The sequence below is a fragment of the Phoca vitulina genome, unplaced genomic scaffold, assembly GCF_004348235.1.
Source record: "Phoca vitulina isolate PV1807 unplaced genomic scaffold, GSC_HSeal_1.0 scaffold65, whole genome shotgun sequence".
Taxonomy (NCBI): domain Eukaryota; kingdom Metazoa; phylum Chordata; class Mammalia; order Carnivora; family Phocidae; genus Phoca; species Phoca vitulina.
Genome location: NW_022589768.1, coordinates 729,784 through 746,901, shown reverse-complemented (window position 1 = coordinate 746,901; position 17,118 = coordinate 729,784). Strand labels below are relative to the sequence as shown.

Here is a 17,118-nt window from a genome sequence, read left to right as displayed (position 1 = left end):
GGGCGGGGCTTCCTGCGTGGGCGGGGCTCCCTGGGGCGATGCTCCCCGGGGCGGGGCTTCCCGCGTGGGGGGGCTCCTTGGGGCGGGGCTTCCTGCGTGAGCGGGGCTCCCCGGGGCGGGGCTTCCCGCGTGGGCGGGGCTCCCCGGGGCGGGGCTTCCTGCGTGGGCGGGGCTCCCTGGGGCGCGGCTCCCGCGTGGGGCGGGGTCGGGGGCTGGCCGCCGGGCGGGGCCGCCGCGCCAGCCCCCGCTGACCCCTCCCTTGCAGCGGACCTGTTCGACATCCTGCTGCCCATGCTGAACATCTACCAGGAGTTCGTGCGCAACCACCAGTACAGCCTGCAGATCCTGGCGCACTGCAAGCAGAACCGCGACTTCGACAAGCTGCTCAAGCACTACGAGGCCAAGCCCGACTGCGAGGAGCGCACGCTGGAGACCTTCCTCACCTACCCCATGTTCCAGGTGCCGCCCCGCCCCGCCCGGCCCCGGCCGCGTGCCGGGGGGCCACGGGGAGCAGGGGGGGGCCGGCCCTGGTCCCGAGCCCCAGCCCGCCCTGCCTCCTGCGGCCCCGGCCTCCAGCTGCTGCGGCTCTGGTCCCAACCCGGCCCCAGCCCGACTCAGAGGGCACCCGTTCCCTGCTCGCTCCGGTTCCTGGGGTCCTCCCAGCTGACGGCCATTCTCCGCCTCCCCTCTCTCTTGCTGTCCTTCTGTGCTGCTGCTCTGTCCCTCCCTGCCCCCATCCCACTGTCTCCATCCCTGTTCTGTCCCTCCCTGCCCCCTGTCCCACTGTCTCCATCCCTCTTCTGTCCCTCCCTGCCCCCGTCCCACTGTCTCCATCCCTCTTCTGTCCCTCCCTGCCCCCTGTCCCACTGTCTCCATCCCTGCCTCTGTCCCTCCCTGCCCTCCGTCCCACTGTCTCCATCCCTCTTCTGTCTCTCCCTGCCCCACCCCGTCCCACTGTCTCCATCCCTCTTCTGTCCCACCCTGTCCTCCTGTCCCACTGTCTCTGTTCCCCCGTCTGTCTCCATCCCTCCTCGGTCCCTCTGTTTGTCTCCCTCCCTGTCCCCCTGCTCTCCCCACCCCCCCCGCACCAGATTCCCAGGTACATCCTGACGCTGCATGAGCTCCTGGCGCACACCCCTCATGAGCACGTGGAGCGCAACAGCCTGGACTACGCCAAATCCAAACTGGAGGAACTGTCCAGGTGAGCCTGATCTCTGGGCGCCCCACGCCGGTGGCCAGGCCCCAGGTCGGGGCTGAGAATGCCCCTCCAGGAATTCAAGCCCCAGGTCACAAAAGCTGGTGTTCAGGTTTGGATTCGGAGGCAGGGGCTCAGCCTACAGCAGTGGGAAGCAGAGACTCCGCAAGCAGACGTTTATGACTCTAGCCCAGGTGGGCACCGGGCAGGATGGCACACGTGGTGTGTCCCTGGCACGGAGGGTTTGGAGAAGGACACTCACGGGGGCCCGTTTCCTCTGTCCTCCAGTGGGGCTCTGTCAACCCCGTGGCTCCACATGCCCAAGACTCTGGTCTGCAGCCCGCGGTGTCAGTGGGGACACAAGCTGGGGGCCTGCAGTCGGGGCCCCCCACCTGCCCCCTCCCAGTCTCCAAAGCCCAGGAGAGCCCAGGGGAGCCTTCTCTCTGCGAGCGCAGGAGCTGAGGGGCCCGGGTGGAAGAGCGGGCTGTGTTCCCAGGACCCTGGGGGAGAAGGATCGGGTCTCAGGTGCCCCCCCGCACCCCTGGTGACACCCCGACATGACGGTGGCCAGTGGCAGACGGTGGCCGTGGGGGTGGGAAGGAGGCTCAGATTCCAGGGGCATTTTGAAGGTGGAACCAGCAGGAGTCTCTGGCAGGTTAGCTGGAGGAACAGACTGAGGGGGGAAGCGGGCGTTGCAGGGTCCTGGGCTGAGCAGCCAGGAGGGTGGAGGAAAGTGCAGGAGGGGCGGTTTGGAGGGGAGTCCTTCCTGTTTCGTGGACCGGAGCTGGACAGCTGTGGCAGAGATGGTGGGAGGGAAGCAGGGCATTGGTGTCTGGAGGTCAGGGGTCATCACGAGACTGGTGAGACCACCCCGGGGGCTCCACGGTGCGGGGGCCGGATGTGAGGAGGGGCCCTGTGCCCAGAGACGGGCTGCCGGAAGCTGCGAAGGATCGGCCCGCAGGCTGTGGAGCACTGGGCAGAGGGAGGACCGCGGGGCCAGGGCGGGCGACGGTGTTAGCAGGGTGATTGCAGACTCACAAAACCTCTGTCCTTCCAAGTCCCAGGGAGCCACATCCTGCGCTCTCTTCCCCAAGGAGAAGGCCTGAGGCAGTTGTAAGGCAGTGAGGCTCTCGTCACCGTGGGGCGCTCTGTCCCCGTGCACACGGGTGCAGGGGGCAGATGTGGGCCAAGGTGCTTGGCCTGAGACCCCGATTCCCATCCCTCAGGGTTCCGCGCATCCCGCCCCATTACCTGCACCTGCCCCAGAGCGCCGCCCTAGTGCATGGAAGGGGGCTTTCCCGTCTCCGCGACATCAGCCCTTCCCCCTTGCCCTGCCCGGGGCCCCAGGAGAGTTTCTAGGCCCCCTGGCTATGCTCACAAACACCCACCTCCCTGGGACTGGCTCCCACCTGCCTCTGGGCCTGCCCCTCCATCCTCCTGACCCCCCACCTGCCGGGCTCCCTGAGAACCGGGCAGCACTTCCAGCCCCCGTGTGCATGAGCCCCCAGCTGCGCGTGCAGCCTGGGGACCCCGACGCAGACCCCAGCCCGGGGCTGGCACGGTCTGAACAGCGGCAGTCCACGCGTGTCTCACGGCAAAACCAGGTTCGCTGCTTTGGAACCACCCCCATATTTTCACGAACGACAGCCCTGCTGGGGAGACTCCTCACCCTCTGGAGAAGAGGTGGTTCCCATCCCCTGCGGCTGCTTCCCAAGCCGTGGCTGCTTTCCGGGTCCCACGTCCCTCCCGGAGGCGGGCTGGGGCTGGGCTCTGCGGACAGCATCGCCGGGGTGCCGAGGCCCCATGCCGAAGCCCGGGTCCCGCAGCCAGAAGAAACAACAGATAACAGTGCTTTCCGAGTTCCACCGCTGATCACCGCTCTTCACCAAAGCACCTGCCGTGCGCCGGACGTCGGGCCAGGGCATGAAACCCGTTCTCTCCCCCGCCCCCGTGAAAGCCCCCAGGTGGGGGGACTAAGGGCCAGACGCCTCCAGTACTTGCTCGCCGTGCTGACTCCCCCAGCGCACCCAGCCTGACCAGTGTCCCCTCCCGTTGTCCTGGGGTTGAACTGGGTAACGTCCCTGCGGGAACTGCCAGCCTTTAACTCGCGGAATCAGCCCCTCCTGGAGCAGGCGGCACTTCTAACGGACTCCTCGCAAAATTGCTTATTACCTTCCCGACCCCTGGGAATCCACGCGCCTCTTCCCCAACACCTACCCCCCCACCACCGCCGCCGCCGCCGCCGCCAAACGCTTATTTAAAAGCAGGTAGATGGCGCCACCTGCTGGAGAGGAGGGGCGTTGCGGCAGTCAGAACAGGACAGAGTTGTCCGTAGGCTCAGATGAGGGACATGCTGTGTCCGCTTCCCTCCCGGATGTGCGGGAGCCTGTGGAGGTAAACTGCAATCAGTGTCTCCCTGAGCCAGCTGGCTTGCCAGCGCTCCAAAACTCAGCCATTCCAGAACCCAAACAGCGTTAAGGAAACAACCGTATAAAGAGCATTCAAGGGGCAGGAACAGCAAGTGCAAAGGCCCTGAGGCAGGGATGAACTTGGTTTGTTCTGTGGGTAGAAATAAGGCCAGTAGTGGGATAAGGGGCAGAGTAATGAACAAAGGATGTTTGCTGAGCTCCCATCGTCCTCCCCATTCTGCCATTCGGTTGCACATGGCTCAGACTCTCAGATCAGACAGACCTGCTTCTCACTGTTAACCTCCATTTCCTTTTCCCTGAAACAAGAACGCCTGCCTCCTTGGGTTTCCAGAAGAAGAAAAGGAGACCATGCCTGCCTGTAGAGTGTCCAGCACACAGCGGGCACTCAATAAATGCGTGTCCTCTCCCCCTTCGTGACTGCAGGCTCTGAGAGTCCTCGGGGCCAGGCTTTCCCGCTGGGTCTGGCCAGAGGCCTGGCGTCTCCTCCTCCTGCCCCTGACTTATTTCCCGTTCCTGCAGGATAATGCATGACGAAGTGAGCGAGACGGAGAACATCCGGAAAAACCTCGCCATTGAGCGCATGATTATTGAAGGCTGCGAGATCCTGCTGGACACCAGCCAGACTTTCGTGAGACAAGGTAGGCCCCCCCCCACCCCCTGGTCCCAGGTGGCCCCCGGGCCCCTCCAAGTGGCGTGCCTGCAGAGTGTCCCGAGGCCACTGGCGGGCTGTGGGCATCACATCCACGTACGGGTCCCGTGGGCCTCCACAGCTTCCTTCCCTCCAGAGGTAGACGCGCTTCTTCCCAGATGGTCTGGTGTGTCTGTCGTGCGTCCTAGTAAACGCTGACACGTGTTTTTGGGGAGAGAGTAGGGAGCCGAGGACGACGACAGATACAGACCGGCCCTGGATCACAAGCATTTCTGGCATAGGCAGTGTGGCTCAGTCCCTCTGTCCTCTGCTCGTCATCCTTGGCCTCTTGGGGAGCCGCGCCTGGGAGGCACAGCCCCAGTGAGGGCCGGGGAGGGGGCTGGCTGCCCACGCGGGGCGGCTGGAGCTTCGTTGCACCTGAGGGGTGCCCCGCCCAGGCCCACGTTCTGTGGGCAGAGGCTTCTGCTTGCAAGCCCCGAGGTCCTTCTGTCCGGCCCTGGGACTCTGACCAGAAGAAAGGCTTGCCAGCCCCTCGCCCAGCCTGGGCAGCTGGCTCTGCACACGTCCTCAAACTTGGAGTTTTGCTCTGAGCCCCCGCGTGGCCCCCGTACCCTTCCCCAGCCTCGGCCTGCTTGCCTGAGCCGCACCGGGCCCGCGCTGGAAATGCCCAAAGAATGGCCGCTCCTGGCACGGGCAGCGTCCCCACAGACCTGGAATCTGCTCTGTTCCCCAAGCAGAGTGTTTCCTCCCCTCCCATGGGGCCGTGCTGGACCTGGAACCGGGCAGGGGGATCCAGAAAGCCCTTTCTCACTCGTTAGTCATGCATCCAGCGCTGGCACCTGCCTCGTTCATGCCGGGCCAACGCTGGGCTCCAGGGACACCCCGAGACTAGACCTGCGGGGTCAGGGGGCCGTGAGGAGACAGACGCAGGGCAGGGGTCCAGACAGGGATGGACGCGGGCAGGGGGCAGAGCGGGCGGGGGGTGGGGAGGACAATAGGAGTTCTCGGGCTGGAAAGGAAGGGCTTTCCGGGCTGGGAGTGGCACTCAGGAGCACGGTAATGAGCTGGAGCTAGGCGGCCGAGGAGGGAGGCGGCGCAGGAGGGGGCGTGCCCATGCCTACCGGGAAGGCCTTGAGTAGGTGGGAAGGACTGCGTGCTGTGTGTGCCAGGGGCGGGGGCCAGCGCAGGGGCGCAGGGGGCTACGTCCCCAGCACCTGCTCCCAGCACCCGGTGTCCGGGATGGGGCTCAGTCTGGCTCTGCAGCCCAGGGGCCGCACCTGATTGGTGATGTCTGCCCGGCGCGGGCCGCAGGGCTGTGCACGGTGCTGATCCGTCCGGGCCAGCTCCCCACGTGTGCTGCCCCCCACACCCAGCCCAGCCCTGCGTGCCCGCCACACGGGCCCTGCCCTGGAGGGTTCCTCCGCCTGCCAAGGCCCTGGCCGGGGGTTGGGGGCCCTGCCGGGAGCCCTGCTCAGCATGCCTCTGCCATCGGGCTGACGGGGCCGAAGGAGCATCGTCCGGCGTGCACACCTGCTGCCAGGAACCAGGACTCCCTGGTCCCGGCGTTGGGACCGCCGCAGCTGCCGAGCTGGCCAGAGGTGAACGCAGCTCTGGGACTGGGCTCAGGGTCTACCCCCCACCCACAGGCTCCCTCATCCAGGTGCCCATGTCTGAGAAGGGCAAGATCACCAGGGGCCGCCTGGGGTCTCTGTCCCTGAAGAAGGAAGGCGAGCGGCAGTGTTTCCTGTTCTCCAAGCATCTGATTATCTGCACCAGGGGCTCTGGTGGGAAGCTCCACCTGACCAAGGTAGGGGCCGCTGGGGCGGGGCTTGCGGGGGGCTCGTGGTGGGCACCGCCCTGCCCAGGACCCGTGGGCAGAGACACGGAGTGCACATGCGTGTGCTGGTACGACGGGCGGGCTGGAGGGAGCCGGCCGTGGTGGGGTTTTCTGGAGAGATCCTGGGAAATGGGAGGGTGAGTGGTGTCGGGACCCCAAGAGGGCCCAGCGGCTGGTGCCAGGGCAGAAGAGCCAGGGGGTCCCGACGAAGCCCTGAGGGTGCACCCGCATGTGTGTGTGCGTGCGCCACGGTGCGGGAGGGGCCGGATGAGACAGCCCCGGACCCTTTCCCTCCCTCGGGAGGCGCTCACACCGCCGCTCCCGGGGCCTCCTCGGGCCCGACGGCGCGGGTGCAAGAGCACCGGGCACGTCCAGGCCCCGCGAGCAGGCCGCGGAGGTGCTCACACACACGGCCAGCCCTCGGCACCTCGCGGCCCCACACGAGACCCCACACACTCAGCTAACTGGCCCATGCCACAAGAAAAGGGGAACACTTACCCGTCAGGGGAGATGCCGTGATCGCGAAGCTGGTTTCCAAGGGCGAGGCTTCTCCGTGGCCTCGGATGAGGGCAGCCCTGCGATTTCCCCAAATGCGGGAAGCTCGACTGCATCGTTTGTGGTGGGGGGCAGTGCACTCCAGCTTCCCCCCACGATGAAATGGTCAAAAAGGGAAAAAGTGAGGGGAATTGGCACCTCAAGCCCCTCCCGCTCCTTCCCAGACCGCAGGGCCTTGGCTCCTGCCATCAGCTTCTTTCTCCCCTGGGGCACCGCCTTCCTGTCCTCGTGGCTGCTCAAACGGCACGGGGAAAGGTGCACCGTGGGCAGGATCTCCTACTCCCCAGCTTGCATATCTCGCGGCTCTGAGTTCAGGCTCTGGCCCCCGTCTCTGCCTCCGTTCCTCGTCTGCAGACTAGGGGTAACAATCCCCAGCAGGGGCTCTGCGGGGGCGCAGGTGGCGGGCGGCTGGTGCCCGGTTGAGGCGAAGCACGTGGGCCTCTGAGCAGGGCTCCCCTGGAAGCCTGCTTCGGCGGACCTGGCGTCTGAACACGCCGCGGCCGAGAAAGGGCCGGAAGGTGCCGGAGCATCAGGCAAACCGTCCTTCCAGACCCTGGATGCCTGGCCCGTAAGCTCCCGTGAGCTGCTACGAGAGCAGGGAGCGCTTTCCTTGTTTATTAGCTCCAGGGTTTCTGCCGCGAGGCTCTGCACCGGCGGGAGGACGTCCCCCAGGAGGCGGCAGCCAGCGGGGCAGGTTGCGCGGAGACCGAGTCTGAAAACGTGTGTTTTTCTGTTTGTGAGTTTTCTCTTGTTTCGGCTGGGGCAGGGGTGTTTGAGCTTCTAAAGCCCCTCAGCATAAAGAACAGGGGAGTGCTGTTCCAACGCCCGCAGGGCCCCCAACTAGAGGGTGCCCGCCAAGCCTCGGTTTACCCATCTGCACACGGGAGTGAAGACACCGCTTCAGGGGGTGCTGTGAGGATTAAGGGAGCGGGGGCAAAGCGCGTGTCCAGCGCCTGGGACGCGGTGTGAGCTCGGCGGGTGCAGATCGTCGTCACTCTTGCTGCCGCAATGAACTACAACGATCGTGGCCGCGAGCGCGCGCGTGATCACCGCGGGCCGGGCACTACCCGCCCACCTCACGTGCATGCGCCTCCGAGACAACCCGCTGAAGCAGATGCTGTTCCTTCCCCGTCTGTAAGAGGCGTCTAGAAGCCCGCCCGTGGCAGAGCGGGGCTTTGAACCCAGGCCGGCCGTCTGGCTCCGGGGTCTGTGCTCCGAAACCACAGGCTGAAGTCCCGACGCCCTGAGACCCGTCCCAAGATCTAAAACTTTGGCAGGATCTTCGGGAGAAAGAGGCTGTCAGAACAACGTGGGGCTTTGCAGACGGTCAAGCCTGGGGGCTCGCCGAGGCCGCCGAAGAGCAAAGCGAGAACCTAAGATTTGGGGCCGCCTCTGCGTCCCAGAGGCAGCCTGCCCTGCAAACACCGTGGCCGGGTCTCTGTTGCCATCAGTTCTCACATTACGTGTCCGCGCCAGGTGACAAGTTACCCCCAGACGGAGTGGCTGACGGCAGTCATGGTCTCTCAGATGCCGAGCCGGGTGGCCTGGAGCCCCTTGGCTGGGTGGCAGGGGGTGAGGGTCTCACGGGGTTGCATCCAGGCCCAGGGGCTGCATCAGCCTTCCCGGGGTGGCCTCCCCACGTGGCAGTCGGCTGAACACGTGGTCCGAGGGACACCCAGAGAGCAAGCAGGAGGTGCACGCCATCCGAGAAGCAGGTCACCAGCCCAGCCCGCACTCGAGGGGGAGGAAAGCCGACCTCACCTTTTGAGGGGGTGGGGCATCAACATCTTCCACCCCCACAGTCGTGGCCCCTGTTCCTCACGGAATCGCGCTGTCTCACACCCGGGAGAGGCTCCCACACTCGAGGATGGGAGGCCCTTTCCCAGGTGTCCCTCAGAACAGGCAGCCAGCAAGTGACCTGGGCGAGGTCAGGCCTCGAGGCTCCCCCCGACCCCAGCGCTAGCGGCCAGGTGACCTCGGGCCAGACCCCTCCCCCGGATCTCCTCTCCTTACCTGTAAAATCAGAATGGGACCTGTGACGCATCCAGTCAACTGCCGTGTGTCCCAACTGGTAACGTGAAGGTGCAGCCCAGGCTCGGGGGGTCCAGCCTGCGCAGAATGCAGCCCTGCCGTAGGTGTCCCTGGACCCTCATTCGGCGGAGCCCGTGTGAGACGGTCCCACCTCATCCACCTCGTGGGGTTTCTTACGTGAGGGTAATGTCCTTCAACACGAAAACCACAAAGCCCACGGGGAACACGACACGCACATGTGTGCGTATGTGCGTGCACAGCTGTAGGGCCGTGTCCCGCCCCGATATGCGGGGCTCTGCCCTGCGTGTCCCCGCTGACTGGAGGTGGTCCCTGCTGTCTTTCAGAATGGGGTCATCTCCCTCATCGACTGCACCCTGCTGGAGGACCCAGAGAGCACGGAGGAAGACGGTAGGTGTGCGAGCCGCTCATGAGCCTGTGTGCGCCCAGCAGACACCCGCTCGCCCCGGCCCAGTCTTGCTGGGGGGAGGGAGGGCGCTGAGGTGTGGCGGTCCCGGTCCTGGACCCAGTGAGGCCGGCCAGCAGGTGGGAGCCCCCGTCCACTGTCCCGTTTCCCTCCACACTCCTCGGGCCCGTTCTGTTTGGGGTCCCAGCACCCCCGTGAGCGCCCGTCATTCACGTGTCCGTGGGTCCCACGCACAGTGGCTCCCCTGGGTCATGCAGAAGGGGCCGGGGAGGCACGGCTCTGTCCTCCAGTGGGAGGAGTGGGGACACACGGGGTGGCAGCCCCAGCAGGGAGGGGGACTCGGTGGGGAGGTGGGGGGCGGGCGAGCTGGTGTGGAGGGGTTCTGTGGGATTTTCTTCCCCGGGCGTCACTGGGGGATGGGGTCACTACTATCTCTTGATTGGGCTGACGTTGGTCCTCGCGTCCCTTCTGCTCTGTCCCCCCCGCCCTCGCCTTGGGGGGACCCCAACAGGACTCTGCATCTTTGCCCTTCCCCAGACTGGGGTGCCTCAGGGCGGGGCTGTGTCTGAACCACCTCAGATTGGGAGGTCTGCAGGGGGTCCGGGGCCCCGTCCACACTCACGCACACGTCCCCGGTCAGCCTTTCCTGCCCCTGCCCTGGGAGCCGAGCCACGCTGCCCCCAAGGGCAGGACAAACGTGTAACGCGGTCCACCCGGAGCGCCTGACCTGCTCTAATCTTGGCCGCAGCTGGGCCACGGGAAAGCCCAGACTCAAGCAGAAGGGTCCCCCACTCGGCGCGCTCGCTCACAGCACCCCGCTTCCCAGAGCAACCAGCACCGTCCCAACCCTGAGCCGCCCCCGGAACAGGGGCTCCCGTGCCCAGCACAGAACCTGAAAACTCTGAGTGTCAGAACTGGAAGGGTGGGGCCCCAGACACATCACGTCCACTCTGTACGGGACATGGTCTGCAGCCTGGGGGGGGCAGGGCCCCCCAGGGTCACATAGCCAGCGACGGCAGAACGGGGCCCCACACCATTCCACCCCACTCGCTGTACCCCCAGTTAATGCGGGCACCCTGGGAGGCACCCATAAACTGTGCTCTTAGTCTCCCGAGAGTGCAAGGAAGTTCTCAGGTTAGGAATAGTAACAAAAATACCTAGAATGTACTTTGGCTTTGGGAGGCTCGGCACTGAGCTGAATGTCCAGTCTGGCCCGTAAACAGTGACGATCTGAAGTTCCCTTCTGGCCCCGTTTCACCTGGGGGTAGCGGGCGGGTCTGGCGGTGAGGCCAGTTCTAGTCCTGGCTTCGCGGCGGCTGCCATGTCTCTGGGATGTCCTCACTCTGGACCTCAGCTGCCTGTTGGCGAAATGAGGGCAGAGGCCGACCCCCCAGCCCGGGCTCCCCGGCTTTGCCGCTGGGACGGCCCCGCGTGCTCGTGAACGACTCCTCAGTCCACGCCTTGGCTCATCTCTGGAGTGGGGGTTCCTCACCGACGGGGGGAGGAGATGTTCTACAGGGAGCGAGGGGCCGCTGCGGGGCCTTCGCCCACGGGTGACACAGGGAGGGCATCGTTACGGTGTTTCCCAGCTCACAAAGGGCCCCGCTCATTCTGCTAACTCCATGTTTTGCAACTGGAAGCCAAAGGATCCAACCAAGACATAGACCACTTGGATTTTAAGATCGGGGTGGAGCCCAAGGATTCCCCGCCTTTCACGGTCATCCTCGTGGCCTCGTCCAGACAGGAGAAGGCGGCGTGGACCAGTGACATCAGCCAGGTGAGCAGGATCACCTGTTCCTGGAAGCACGCAGTCCCGTCATGCCTGAGCTCTTGGGGCCCTGGGGGCAGGGTTCTGATGGAAAAGACGCAAGTGTCCTCCGGGTCCAGCCCCGGCCAAGGCTGAGGCCGGCCGTCCCCTCCCTTTGGCAGAGTCTGGGCGGGGAACCCCTTGCACCTGGATCATGCCCTACAGTGATTTTTAAAACTCCAGATTCTTGAGCTCCCCTGGGGTTCCCTACAGACTTCCTAGATGCAAATTCCGGGCACGAAGCCTGGGAATCTGCCATTTAGCACATACGCCCCAGGCCGTTGGCACGCACAGAAAAGTCTGAGCACCACCTTCCTAGGATGCTGGGCATCACAGAGTTTGGAGAGACAGGAAGGGCCCTGCAAGGCCTAGCGTCAGCTATGCAGAGAGAAGGCTTGGCCTCTGCCTTTGCACACGCGTTAGGGCGGCGCACCCCACTGGGAGCAGCACGCACGGGAAGCAGAGACTTCCCAGGGACTGGTGAGCAGACCCAGGGGGCTGTGGGCTCCCGCGGGACCAGGGCAGAGGCTGAGTCTGGAAGAGGCTGTCAGTGGCCCCGGGCTGTGGGACAGGCCTCTCCCGGGGTTAGCGCAGGCCTGTCCCCGAAGCGGGGAGCTCGTCCAGGCCAGAGGTCTGGGCTGCCCTCTGCAGACTGGGCGAGCATGCTGGGGAGCAGCGGACGGTGGGAGCAAGGGGACAGCGAAGCTGGGATGCCCCCTGTTGGGGGCGGGAGGCCTGGGGCAGAGGCTCCGCTCTATCTAATGGTGGGCCCCCCAGCCCTGGTTTTTATGCCCCACTTCTGGGCTGCCCAGACTGCCCGCTCCCCCGGCCCTCTGGCCTGCCTGCCCATCTGGAAATGCCAGAAGGACGACACAGGTCATCAGGGGGGCGCGTAGCGAGTATCCGCTCTTCCTGCATGCTAGCACCTGTTCTCAAAGCTCCCAGCGCACCCCAGAGAAAACCGGAAACTAGGAAACCGTGCCGATGGCGGTGGGGGTCCCCAGCCCTCCCCTGGGATCCCGATGCCTCCGGGGAGCCCTGTCCTCGACCAGGCACCCGGCTTTCCACTGCTGCGGATAGAACCAGAGCTGAAGGGAGCCTCAGAGCCGCGGGTTGGAGACGCTGGGCTGGGAAGTGCAAGGAACAGGAACCGTCCTCTGACTGACCCCGTCCCAAAGAACGGGGGGAGGGGGGTCCAGCCTTGACGGGACGCTGGTCCCCAGCAGACTGGGTGGGCCGCCCCCGCTGGGCTGGCCCCTCTGCCAGCGCCCCCCCGAAACACGCGCCCTCGAAACCAGGACATCGTGAGATGTGCCCGCGGCTAGGAGGGGAAGGCTGGGGGGCAGGGGCGAGGAGAGGGGAAAGGACCCCCCAGAGATGTACTGTTCGTTTGGGGGCAGTTCTTATTCGAAGCAGAATGTGGATTTGAGTTTTTCCGGGGCTGAGGGAAACGTGGGCCTCTGTGCCCCTAGTCCCAGCAGCCTGGCCTCTCCCAGACGGGGTTTCGAACGTGGAAACCGTCTGCGGCCCCAGAGCGTGGCCGTGGCTGAGAGAGGACCAGGGTGCAGGACCGCGTGGACCTGACCTGGCCCTTCCCGCCAGGCCCCAGAGGTCAGCGACAGAGCGGCCAGGTCGGGTGCCCCCGTTTGCCGACAACCCAGCTAGGTAGGCGTCATCCGCGCTTCGAAGTTAGGGACAGGAAGGCCCCGGGAGGGCAGGCGAGTCCCCGAAAGGTCGCTGGAGTCGGAGGTGGCCTCCGGTGGGAGTGAAGGGAGGCTGCAGCCGACCCGCCCTTGCCAGGACGACGCTCCAGCGTGAGGACCCCGCGTCAGGCTGGGCCCGTGAGCTGCTCCCTGGGCACAGCTGTTGTGGGGCCCAGGTGGTGGCCGTGGCTCTGACCCTGGGGCCCCCCCCTCTGCTTCCAGTGTGTGGATAACATCCGGTGCAACGGGCTGATGATGAACGCATTCGAGGAGAACTCCAAGGTCACTGTGCCGCAGATGATCAAGTAAGTAGTGTCCTGCAGCCCGGCGGGCTCGCGACCCGGGGGCGGCCGCGGCCACGGCCACAGTGGGGCATTGGATCGCCGGCTGCGGGTCTCCCGGACATGCCGGGCTCCATCTTCGGGGCTTGCGGGGCATCTGTGTGCTTGTTTGTTTTAAGTTAACATGTATTCGAATGGGGGCTCCGGCTTCATTTTTGTTGTGTTTAAAACGTGGATTTTTGTGGTCGGCTGTTTAAATGGTAACAGGAGTGAAGCTTGATGCATTTATTTTAATAACTATTTTTTTTTCCTAATTACAAAATGAGAACATTTCGGAAACACAGGCTCCAGGGCCACGGCGTTTGAGCGATCACGGGGGCAGAACGGGGGGGCATCCACTGGGCACGCGGTCGGAGCTCCCAGGTTGCACCAGGCCTGCTGCCCTCCCCCCCGGGATGCGCTGTCCTGCCCCTCGCCTCGCCCTCCTTCCTGCCCCGTCCGGGCGGCCCGTGGGTCTCTGTCCAAACCTCTGATCTCGGAGCCTGCTGATGCCGGGACCCAAATCTCACCCGGGCCATGCAGCCGCGGACATCTGGGTGCCCCACTGTCTCTGAGGCTCAAGGGTGCGCTCAGGGCAGCGGCGGGTGCGTTCTTCAGCCCGGTGTGAAGGCGCTGCACCCGGAGCCTTGGTGAGGACAGGGCTGGTGAAGCCGAGGCAGGGTCGTGCACACCAGCGGGGTATGGTTCTGCTCCGTGAGCGCACCGTTTAGGGCCGGGGCTGGCGGGATCGGAAGGAAGGCCGGAACGTGCAGGTCCCCGGCTCCTGCTCTGTGTGATGGCGGACAAGTCACTTGGTGCTTCTGAGCTCGGGCTCCTCACGGGTAGGTGGGAGGGGATGACACCTCCCTACCAACCTCCTGCATGTGTGTTCTTGTTTGGGGCAGGAGGAGCTTGCGTCTGTGTTTTTGGTTTCACGTACAAAGAGCTAGTGTCGTTTCTGCGGTTAGGGGCGATGCCTACACGACCCACGGGGAAGCTCGCTGAGCGAAGTCCAGCCTGCCGAGGCGCATCCTTGCGCTCCGAGGCGCATCCTGAGGCCCTGTTCCCGAGCGGACCGTGCTGGCCTGAGCCCGGGTGGCGGGAGCGCGAACCTGGCTGAATTCTCTCGGCGGCCCGGGCGCGGCTGCGGGCGCCCCGTCTGTCTTGGATGCGGCGAGGCACAGGGCGGATTTGCTTTAACGAGAAAATTACAGTCACACGTGGAATTAAACGTGTGGCAGGCGCGCGCTTGTTTTCTGCCGAGGACGCATCATCCAGGCGGCAAAAGTGAGCCAGGCGTCACCTGTGAAGGAAAAATAGCAAGTTTTAAGCTATGACGGTGACAGAGAGGAGGGAGCGTCCAAGCCAGAGTGACTGCGCCGAGGACGCTCGCCCCCCGGCTCGGGCAGGCGTGGCCATGTGCGGCGTCCTCGGTCTGTGAGAGCCGTGGGGCGGCGGCCCCTGGCACGCTGGGGAGGACGCCCCCCAGAGGGGACACCAGAGCCGGCCGTGAAGATGATGGAGGGGAAGGGCGCTCTGGGAGGAGGGAACAGCGTGAACGAAGGTGCAGAGGCAGGATAGCGCGTGTGCGTTGGGGATGATGATTAGCCCCGTAGGGCGGCAGGACCGGCAGAGCGGAGTGTCGTGGGGGAGGCGACCGGCCTCCGTGTTCACTGCCAGGCGAAGGTCCTGGGACAGGAAGGAGCCTGTCCGAGTCCAGTGCGTCGGTGCTGAACGCGCATGAGCAGCCGGGGCCGGGCTGGAGTGGGTGTCACACTGGGTCCCACGGCGTCTCTGGCCCCAGCAGCTTCCCCGCCCGGCGCGCAGGCCCGACCGGCTGGTCCACCCGCGGAAACCCCTGGCCGGCCGCACACCTGTCTGCGCTGAGCTGTCCCCGCGGGTGTGCCCGGCCCGGGGCGAGGGTGAAGGGCCAGACGGGGTGTCACCGGGCATGAACACTGAGCGTCCCCGTGCCTGGAGCACATCGTGTCCTGAATACTTGGTGCCCACTGGGTCCTCCCCTCCGTGCACGTTCAGCACTCGAACCCGCAGGGTTCCCGTGTGTCTGCGTGTCCCACACACAGCTGCCTCCCTCGTCCGTCCCGCTTGCAGCTCTCTCTCGTTTTTCACTGCGCTGTTGGGATTTCTTACACGATCTGCCTCGTGAACGACGGGGCGGAGGGAGGGCAGGGCTCAGAGAAAGGTAACGTGATGGGCGAAGAGTCGGGGTCTCCACCGGGTGGCGACAGGCGCCCCCAGCTGCCACTCCGACGGGGAGCGCGTGGGCCCCGAGGGCCTGGCTGGACGGCCAGTGGGCAGGGGACACTCCCTGTGTCTCTGAGCTCCCGGCACAGCCCCCACATCAGACGGACTCAGGAGTGGTCTGATCCAGGGTTTGCGGCATGAAGAGGCATGACGTCCCCTGCTGCCTCCTGACGCGTGTCCGGGAGCTCTGGGGCGTGGGCGCGGGTGGACACCGGCGAGAGGAGGATCCACAGCCACGCAGAGAGCTGAGGACCCTCACCGCTCCTGCCCCAGGCTCCGGGGCGCCATGGCGGTCCCCGCATGTGGCCTCAGGGACGGGGGCTTCGAGGTGGAGCGCCCTCCCGGAAGCCCAGCTGCTTGGTGGCGCCCGGAGGCGGGACGCGCTTGGAACTTCCGTCCCGAAGCGTGGACGAGAGTGAAGAGGGCAGCCGGGCTGAGCCCACAGTCAGGAAGGCTGGCGTCGTTCCCGCGGGGCCGCCGCAGGTGCCGCTAATGGACCACGGCGATCTTTCAGGCCGGCCCGCGAGGGAGTCATCGGAACGGGGGCCCCTGCAGCGCACTCTCCCGTTTTACTGACGGAGGCTGGAGTCCAGGCTGGGTTTGCACAGTGGACAGAGGCCCTGTGACCGACAGGGGCGGCCAGTTCAGAACAGAGGAGAAGGGGGACGGGCGGTGTGTCCAGCCTTCTCTACCCATCCAGACGCAGGAGCCCAAAGAGAAGGTGCTGGAAGCAAACGGCTGCAGAGGGGCCAGCAGTCCCCGTGAGGATGGCGGGCCCGGGCCAGACACACTGGGGCCCGGGCGCGGGAAGTGTCCACGCTCCTGGGACGGACCGCCGTGCGGGAGCCCCTCAGCCGCGGGCCGGGTGCCGCCAACCGGGAGCGCTCCCGCCTGCAGACGCGTCTTCTGTCTCGTTCTTGTGTCCATCTCCCCTTCCTCGGAGCCTCCCGGCGCCGGTCCCTCTCTGCGTCCCCCGTGGGGCTTACGTTTTCCCTCGCTGGCTTAGCCCCTTTGCTGCTGCCGGAGCTGGGACACTTTCTCGGGCGCGCTCGGGGCGTCCCTCCGCTGGCTTCCAAGCGCCCTGGCCGCTGGTTCCACAACCTCATCTTCGGCTTCCAGGAAATCTTTGTGATCTCAGGTGATCGTGTTTTCCTGAGTCACGGTGGACCCACGAAGCCGAGGTTTCGTGAAGCGTCTGCGTCTTGCAGCGGAGTTTCCCTGGAAGGCGTCATTCCATCTGTTTCTCCAGGAAGGTCCTTCCAAACTGTGGTGTCTTCACGAGCTCTGTGGCTCTTTCCTCATCCTGGAAGGAATCCCCGCTGCCCTGCCCGTTGGAGGCACTCGGTAAAAGTGGTCTCTTTTCCCGGGAACATTTTGAACCCCAGGGACATGTCTGGAGAAGGCCTTGAAAGGGCAGTATCTGTGCCGCTGGACGGGAGACCCCCCAGGAGAACCCGTGACCCCATTTACGACCCGAACGAACAGAGCGCTGCACCGCACACCACCCTGGGTCCCTTTATTAAATGTTTGCAAAAGCCTTGTGACGTAGACCTTACTCTTTACAAGTTACAGATCAGGAAAGGGAGGAGAAGTGCCGTGTCTAATGACATAGGGGACTCGGGGTGACAGGTGTCCTTCAGAACTGTGTATTCCAACCCCCAGCCTCGTGTCCTTCACCAGACCCCGGATGCAACACCTGCTCTTGCCGACGACCTGTATGAGCTGAATTCCTAAGTCTTTAGATCCCCACCCCCGGAAGCTCATTTTGATAAGATTTCCAGGCTTATCTTTTATTTGTTCTGTATCCTTCGAATCGTGTCCCACCAGGACACGCGAGAGATTTCAGGCAGCTACTCCATGCGTAGGAAGGTACGGCTGCCCATGAGTGAGGATGAAGGGCAAA

At 65.0% G+C, this 17,118-nt stretch overlaps 1 protein-coding gene and 1 non-coding gene across 3 annotated transcripts in view; both read left to right on the top strand.

Moving 5' to 3' along the window:
* Positions 1-17,118, top strand: part of RASGRF1 (Ras protein specific guanine nucleotide releasing factor 1) — a 99,306-nt gene that overhangs the window by 50,167 nt on the left and 32,021 nt on the right. For both annotated transcript variants that reach the window (XM_032391865.1, XM_032391864.1), the window contains exons 7-13: positions 266-459; positions 1,092-1,201; positions 4,144-4,262; positions 5,920-6,080; positions 9,041-9,104; positions 10,761-10,897; positions 12,853-12,935. In XM_032391865.1, coding sequence (XP_032247756.1) covers positions 266-459; positions 1,092-1,201; positions 4,144-4,262; positions 5,920-6,080; positions 9,041-9,104; positions 10,761-10,897; positions 12,853-12,935 — 868 coding nt within the window. The remainder of the gene's footprint in view (positions 1-265; positions 460-1,091; positions 1,202-4,143; positions 4,263-5,919; positions 6,081-9,040; positions 9,105-10,760; positions 10,898-12,852; positions 12,936-17,118) is intronic.
* LOC116624331 lies at positions 6,601-6,760 on the top strand. Its single transcript, XR_004297874.1, has one exon. It is a non-coding gene; the product is annotated as a U1 spliceosomal RNA (small nuclear RNA).